This window comes from Chamaea fasciata, unplaced genomic scaffold (assembly GCF_029207755.1).
Source record: "Chamaea fasciata isolate MVZ Bird 193981 ecotype frontalis unplaced genomic scaffold, bChaFas1.0.hap1 SCAF_4, whole genome shotgun sequence".
In the NCBI taxonomy this organism is placed as follows: domain Eukaryota; kingdom Metazoa; phylum Chordata; class Aves; order Passeriformes; family Sylviidae; genus Chamaea; species Chamaea fasciata.
The window spans coordinates 4,825,445-4,833,886 of NW_027094089.1; the positions used below are offsets into that span (position 1 = coordinate 4,825,445).

Sequence of the window (8,442 nt, forward strand, 5' to 3'; positions counted from 1 at the left end):
TGGTAGGCTGGGCATACAAGTAGCCCAGGAGTTCCCACTGTGTGACTCTAGATTTGTAGGGACAAGGTGAGAGAGAAAGAGCTCTGAAAGGGAAAGAGCCTGACCCCAGAGAGGTAATTGATTCATCTACCTCCCATAACACTGTTGTTTTGGAAAAACCTGAGATTTGCATTTTATGCTAACATACTAACATACAACACGATGGACACGTTGGTGCCATTCCTGGAGAAGTTATCTTGGTCTTACAGCATTATGAAACTGAGCTGTAAATTTTTGTTGACCTCCCAGGATTTATTTTTGTTAGGTTAAAAAAAACAGAGTGGGGGGGGACTTGGAGAGGCATGATCTTGTCCATTCCTCCATCTCCAGACTGTTCCTAACTTTCAAAGTGCCAGCTTATGGCTGAGCCCTTGAGCAGTGTTTTGCAGCACTGTGTGGGCAGGGAGGAAAGGGAAGAGCTCTGTCTGGCCCAGCTCATGAGCAAGAACTCTTTTTCTTTCCTAGAAATCGCTACCGGACATTGCGCCAGGCCATTATTGACATGGTTTTGGCAACAGAGATGACGAAGCACTTTGAGCATGTGAACAAATTTGTGAACAGTATCAACAAGCCTATGGCATCTGAGGAGACCAGCCCACATGTAAGTGCTTGCAGGACTTTAAGCCTTCAGGCATTTCAGTGAGGTTCTTCCCAGATAACCTAAAGTGTAATTTTCATTCACCTGGCATTTATTTGCATTGTGGTAATGCCCAAATGACACAAATGGATTTGTGGCTTCACATATCAAAGTGTGAAAAAATATGCTTCTTCTCTTTTCTGCTCTTAGTTCATTTAAACACTTCATTTTAAAAGCTTTGTGTTCAAAGACATCTTGTATTCAGGAAATATATTGGGTGGATGTTGTTCTATGTGGAAAATTCTGTGCACAGAGCCAGGTTGGCACCTGTTCCTATGGTCTTGTCTCCAAGACCATGGGATTTGTCTAAGCCTAGGTTTGTAACTGAGGAACCTCCTCGACAGTTTTGTCTCTGTGTAATCTGGAGCCTTTAGGCCTTGAGGAGTAACTTCCTGAGACCTCTCCACTCGTTTGTACCAAGAGATGTCCAGGCCTTTTTGTGTAACAGTTACACACTCTAATGCTCCACCAGGGTTTATTTATTAAGCTGCCTCTGAGTTTCCAATCCCTCTTACCTTCTCTTACTGCCGCTTGAGGCTGAGCACCCAGGGCCTGACCAGGTTCTCCAGGGCAGTGTTAACCTGAGGAAAGACTATCTCAATGCACCTTAGTGAATTTGTGCTTTGTGGGAAACATGCAAAAAAAAAAAAAAAATCAGACAAAACTGAATGTCAGCAATGCTAAAACCAAATAGAAGTATCTTCTGTAAACTATCCATGATTGGTCTTTGTACTGTAGGCTGTTGTGGGTACCATTTACAACTTTAACAACAGCATTCTGTCAGCTGAAACTACCTGCTTCTAGGGACTGCTGAGCTCCACTCTCCCAGCAAAATGAGCTGGAAACAACAAATGCTGCTGAACTTATCTCACAATAAATGTGGAGGACAGAACCACTTCACTACAGACTTCTTGCTTTCCCCCAGTATTAGGTTGTTCTGTTCTTTACTGTTAGTAATGGCTCTTTCTGGTTTTGGTCTTGAACAGCAGCTAAGGTACATGGTTAACTTGACAGCCCTTTACTGGGCTGCCCATGCTGAAAAACAATTGACTGCTAAACATAAATTAGAAGATTAATGCCTGAATTGGCAAAAATCACTGCAAAATATTTCCCCATAAGCCACAAAGATATTTAGTTGTGGTGGCAAAAAGTAATTACATTCAGTTTTTGGCTAAAGAGTTGAATTTAGCAGTGAAGGGAGACCAAAATCCCACAAATATATTATGAGAATAGCATTAATGCCATGTGAGTGGAGGTGGAGGTTTTTCATTACTCCATAATATACTTGTGCCTTTCTAAACTGTTCAAGACCCAGAATATGATCCCAGCAGACTGGGAACAATGACATTGTCACCTCCTCCTGGTCTCCAGAGCAGTCAGTAAGATTGGTATTTTACTGTCTAGCAAGCAGAGAATTTCTGCAGTCAGTCTGCCACTCCTGTGATTTTCTACTGTTATTCTCATAGATTATGTAAGATTCCACCCTCACTGGGAACCGAGATCAAGTATTATTCCAGGCTGAAGGTTCAAAATCTGGCACAAAGCAAGCAGTTCTACTTGGAAACATGCTGGAACTGAATACCAGAGACCTGTTTTTCTGTGGGTAAAAGAAATAGTTGTGCCAGTCAATTCAGACCCAGTGCCTGCCTCAGTTTTCTCATTTAGGAATAAAAATCTAACTCCATCTGTAAGAGATGCAGTCCCCTACTATCACCACCCCTACATTTAAACATCCAGAAGTGAGGATTGTTTATGAGCTCGCAGTTGGTAGATGCAGCCCCTATCATGGTCCCCTTCCAAGAGGGGCAGGCTGGGATGCAGAGAACGTAACATCCTACCTGATAAAGAGCCTATAGCACTTTGTTTCACAAACTTTGATACTAATTTTGAGAATTTCCACAACTGTAATATGTATTTGGGTTACCATTAATTACTTAGCAAGGCTCCAGTTCTCAGACGTCACCTTCTTCTCCAAGTTCCCAGTGCTCTGCATGAAATTATAAGGCCACACACTGGGTGCCTGCTTAGTGTTCAAGTCCAGTAGAGCTGATAATGGTGCCCCTGCTCCTGCTAGCAGGGGATGCTGCTACGGACCCTTGTAACCAACTCTCCTTTACAGAGTGAAGGCAGTGACACTGAATGTACAGCCAACATAAAGAATTTTCCAGACAACCAGACACTGATCAAGCGCATGATGATCAAGTGTGCAGATGTAGCAAATCCATGCCGCCCCCTAGAGCTGTGTATCGAGTGGGCAGGCAGGATTTCAGAGGAGTACTTTGCACAGGTACGTATATTTTTATTATTTAACTATTATATTATGTAAGGAGGTGCACATCGGCTGATCTGCTGTTCCACACAGGGTCTGCCTGGTGTCACCAGAGTCCAGATGTGTGTTTTTTGTTTGCAGTCAGAACTGGTCGTCAATTTCACAAAGAATTCACTCCAAGCAGTTAGCTAGTCTGCTTATCACGAGGCTCATTGTATAGAATGGTGGAAAGGAGGTTTTGCACTCGGGTCATCTGACCAAAACGATCTGATTAGTCCTATTCAATTTAACTGGAAATTCAATATAGTCAGCACCCTAGCTTCTTGTACCAATACCTTCCCTGAAGATCCAAGCCTCAGCTGTACTTCTGGGATTGCCCTTTCTCTTCTAAGATGGAACCTCAACTACTATCATTGTAGGCAGAAAAGTAGTGCAGGCATAGGGGCAGTGTAAATACTTATCACATGAGATGTCTCCAGATAGTACTAGAAGCTTATCTTGCTTTCTTCACATTCAATTTTTCTTACAGAAATGCAACCAGCTTCCTGAAACACTCTTTTAGCTCTTTACTTAGCAATTGATAAAATCTTAGCTTTTATTTGCCAGTAATGGTGTGGAAATAACAGCTATGAGTGGAGAGAAAGAAAAGCGGGCATGCCTACCCTTCAAATTAAGGTCACACAAGTGATGGTTACTACTGAAAGAAATTTTTAGCTACTATCTGAGACATGTCTGAATTTCATTTTGATCATAGTGTATAAATTCTGTCATATCCTAAGAAAGATCAAAGATCACTTATGTGATCTGTATCTCTCTAGCAGTCAAGGTATCACAAATTAGCTTTAAATTGCCCAAATTAAGTACGAGCCTATTTGCAGCAATGTGAGCTGCAGAGAACTCTTCTCCTGTTTATTCAACGCTGCTAATTTTGGAGACTGCTCTGCTGCCAATTCCTGTATTAAATGCTGCCTGTACTACTTAAAATGATTTGGAATTACATTCTAAGAAACTGCTGAGGTGATTGGATCCTCCACCATAGTGAGGATCACCAACAAAACTAGGCCTCTTCCAGTTGGGGACACAGTTAAAGGGCATGCCTTTACTGCCATTCACCTTATAAACTGATACAAGCAGAGGAAGTAGCACCAGCAACAATCTCCTGTTACTTATAAGACAAATTGTTTGTAACACCCACTACCTGTTCTCTGCTGAAGGACTCTGCAACCCCAGTTTCTGTATTTTTAGCTGGTGTACCCTAATCACCAGATTACAGCATTCTGTCTTGTTAGAGCTAAGTGCAATCACAGGACTGCAGTAATAAAGAGTACTTGTGAGAGGGAAGAGATGTTGATTTCAGTCCCCGTTCTAGACAAAATAACACATGTGAAACTAAGGCAGCTCACCTCAGGGGTTCTAAGACTTGTCTCAAATCTCTTATTGCAATTCATCTAATGCCTTGACCTCAGTTACTCCAGCATGAAAGTCAGCAAAGCTCTAGTTGCTAACTGAGTTTTGTCTTCTTAGACTGATGAAGAGAAGAGACAGGGTCTGCCTGTTGTAATGCCAGTATTTGACAGAAACACCTGCAGCATTCCCAAGTCTCAGATTTCCTTCATTGATTATTTTATAACAGATATGTTTGATGCATGGGATGGTAAGTACTGATTTTTCTTCCTTGTTCTGACAAGAGAGAATCCTACAGTCCGAAATTACTAATCTCAAGAGGGCTTTGTTTCGACTTTTTTCAGAGGCAGTATCCATATATAAGCAGTAGAGCACAGGATATTGTGCAATCATGACACTGAAGCCTGTTTCACTGCACATTGTGAAGTTGCATACTTACCAGGCAATCTATGTAGAGAGGGAGTAATGGCTTAAAACTAACCTTCTTTTCTATCCATGTATTTTTTCCTTTAGTACTGTATTTCTTCTGAGCAGCAGAAACTAAGACCACCATGGCTGCATGTTAGCATAATTTAATGAAGTCACCATCCATTTGGAAAGGGATTTTCTTGAAACACACTAAAAAAAAAGTATTTCCCCTTTTAGTATTACTTTAAGGAACTGGAAATACAGAATAGGAGAACGCCAATTTCAGATCAGGCTGGGCTGTTCTTCTGCCCATGCTATAAATATGGTAAAACTCTTTTCCCTGTTCTTTCAGCATTTGCACATCTGCCTGTTTTGATGCAACACTTGGCTAATAACTACAAACACTGGAAAACACTGGATGATTTGAAGTGCAAGAGTCTCAGGCTCCCATCAGAAAACAACAACTAAGTCAAGAAAACCAGACCTCTTGCTCTACCAGTTTCACTGTGAATCACTTACAGAAACTCTTGGCTACAAAGGGGATTAATGTTGCTTTTCCAGTGAAATTAAGACTGCTTGACAAGAAGGAAATATCTTACTCATTTTTAAGCTCCTATGAATTCTACAGAAAAATGTTTTTAGAGGCTATATAAACCACAGACGACTAAGTGCTCTTTGGAAATAATATTTTGTGGCAGAAAATGTACTTCTGAAACTACTTTCTAATACTGAATATGCAGTTGTTGAATCTTGTAATTGATACAACTGTATTCACTAATGCTTCACACGACTGTTTTTTAGAGAGGGGTAATCTAGTCACCAGGAGAGTAAGAATAGCCTGACGAACAAGGGTAGAAACTTCCCACTTATCAAGAATAAATTTGTTCCAATTCTATCAATGTTCTTCAGCTCTCTGAACCATATTTCTAAAGAGAACATGCACAGCAAAACAACTGAACCTTAATAAACTGGATACATAGAAAAGCCAAACATGACACCTTTTAAAACAACCTTTTTATTACAGAGACTCTCTCAGACCACCACCTGTTCTTCCTTTTCCATATAAAATCTTGATAGGAGTCAATGTTCTCTAAATTGATGATATAATACAGGAAAATAAGCATGTTCTGTCCTAGGTACTGCCATCCACATGATTCTCTGTCATCTTGTAGATGTTATCACACAAGTATTGACCAAATTTTACACAAAAAACTATTGTGGCACTAGATCACTATCTTTTTTTATAAAAATGGTGTTTGTAAACATGGTCATCACTTTTATTAAACTGACCTAAATTTTATGGCAAGTTCATTTATTGCGCTACTTCTAGGATGAACCTAATACTTTTTAAAAAAAAGTTTCCAGGCTATAATTTATAAAAGCATTATAATTTGTACTGCTTTATCCTCCTAATAAAATTGGTTTTGTGATGTGAAGTACTTCAAAATTTATATATCAGTTGGAAATCAAACATAGTTCTTCATTCATTCTAAGATATGAAATTTATGCTAAGGCTTTCAAAGCAAAAATGCGTATTTTTGTACATCTCATTTTAATCACATGCAGAACATGAGTTTAAATTTTTAGGCTATTCTCAAACTATTCAGTAAATAAATACTAGCAGAACTGCTGATTTTTAACACTGTGCACTCCAGGCTGCAAGCAAGACTGTCAAAGCTGTGGCTGCAGTTAAAGAAGCAGTCCACCTACCCTGTGCTGTATCAAAAATCAAACTGGGTAAAGGAAAAGGGGAAAAAAAAACAAACAGCATAGACTGCTATGGAAGAATAGCGATGATGCTGTTTACTGCAGGTAGCTTACATATGTGCCAACCTCTTTTGTATGTTTTGTACCAAGTTCTGAAACAAAAGGCAACATTCATAAAATGTATGTGCAGAAAAATGTATAGAAGCTATATTTTTGTTAGAATTGTAACAGATCCTTACTTTTGTCATAGCCAAGGCAGGTTGCTGTGTATTAAAATGCCGCATTGTGTATATTTGAAGAATGATGTTTCTGGTGAAGCATGGTAATTCATTCTTTCCTGTTATCTATGGCAACACTCTTCAGTGAATTTTTATTCAGAGAAGTTGAACCTCTGTTTTTTATACTGTATACTGCTTGCTTTTACCATTTCTTTATCTAGAACTAGTGCTCTTGGTGGTTGTACCTTAACTATTCTGATAACTGAACACTCATTGCAACTTGCATTAGAGAAAAGAATTTCCCAAGATTTCAGCTTTGTTAATTTAATTTGTTAAATATAGCAACAATGTAAGACCACATCCATGTAAAACATTTAATTCATAATTTTTGTCACACTTCTGTCACACAGAACAAAATGTCAACAGTGGAAGGCATCAAAAAATAAAGTTCAACTTATGAACCAGAACTGAGGTCAAGGTATTAATACAGAATCAATAGATTTGTTGCAGGATCTCGTGTTTCTTCCCACAGTCAGACTATGCAAAAAAAAAAAAAAAAAAAAAAAAAAAAAAAAAGGCAATTTGTGTGGATATACGTCCTCTTTAATAGCAAAATAAACCAGCACAGATTAATCATCATCTGCCAGTTGTGTCAGATCTCCTAGACTAGTCTAGTTTACTAACAACTACTTGTTTCATGCTGTTGTCAGTGCACAGATGTAAAACAGAGTTGTGAAAGTATTAAGAGCAGGTCTGATAAAGATATTTACTTCCATGATGTGAACATATGGAATTCAATGTTACTGTAAGGTGGGAAAAAATTTAGGACATCAGTTAGATATAAAAAGTCTCATCTGGTCACCATAATTCTGCTCACTGCATCTCCCAACAGCAAGTGATAAACTCTCATTTAACAAAGGAGTGGGATATATACCTATGTTCTCTGTTAGACTCTAAGTTCATTTGTAAAACAAAGAACTCAGTACTTTTAAGTCAACCATCTTTAAAAGAAGAGACCCTTGGGAGATCTACTGCCAGTGGAGTGTATCTGAAAACAATGGCACTTTTGATAAATACAAATATTTACACATGCATATAGGACTATTTAAAGCTGAATTACATCCCTGTAAAATGCACAGTGAGTTGTGTGACTAGAACTGTTCAGTTAAATAGGTCTATTTCTCTACCAGGTATTCACTTAAAAGCAGTCACATAAAAAGGAAATAGTTGTTTTCATGCTATAAGAAGAGACAATAAAAATATTTTCTTCCTTCTCTGTAGTTATAATTGATGATAGCAGGAGGGTCTCCAAAAAAAGCCAAAGTTTTATAAGCTTTCACTGTAAAGGTGTCGTAACAATGTGTACACACAAGCATTATATACAACCAAATAGTTATTTAGCAATTAAAACAAGGAAAAAAGATCCGAAGAGAGGTTTTATCTCCCCAGCTTCTCCTGGGCAAGCCAAAAATGCAATATCTGCTGATGAAGAGAAGCTGAAACAATCTAGACGTATTTAACATGCTTCTTCTCTCAAGTTTAAAACCATATACCCAAAGGCATGTTATCCTCAGCTGTAATCCAAATGCCTTTCCTACATGGGTCAACAGAATAGCCAGCCTTAGCAAAGAACATGCAGATCAAGCTTTAACACTGATTTAACCTCCCTGAATTGAAAGGAGAGGGTAATTTAACAATTCCTCCATCTTTTTTGTGGTTTTGAAATATGTTATTTTGAGCTCTATACTCAAGTAACATTA

The 8,442-nt window shown here is 38.7% G+C and overlaps 1 protein-coding gene across 3 annotated transcripts in view; it reads left to right on the forward strand.

Moving 5' to 3' along the window:
- Window positions 1-7,596, forward strand: part of PDE8B (phosphodiesterase 8B) — a 79,728-nt gene extending 72,132 nt beyond the window's left edge. For all 3 annotated transcript variants that reach the window (XM_066180766.1, XM_066180767.1, XM_066180765.1), the window contains exons 19-22: window positions 505-640; window positions 2,796-2,963; window positions 4,470-4,599; window positions 5,110-7,596. In XM_066180766.1, coding sequence (XP_066036863.1) covers window positions 505-640; window positions 2,796-2,963; window positions 4,470-4,599; window positions 5,110-5,225 — 550 coding nt within the window. In that variant the 3' untranslated portion in view covers window positions 5,226-7,596. The remainder of the gene's footprint in view (window positions 1-504; window positions 641-2,795; window positions 2,964-4,469; window positions 4,600-5,109) is intronic.
- The last annotated feature ends 846 nt before the right edge of the window (window positions 7,597-8,442 follow it).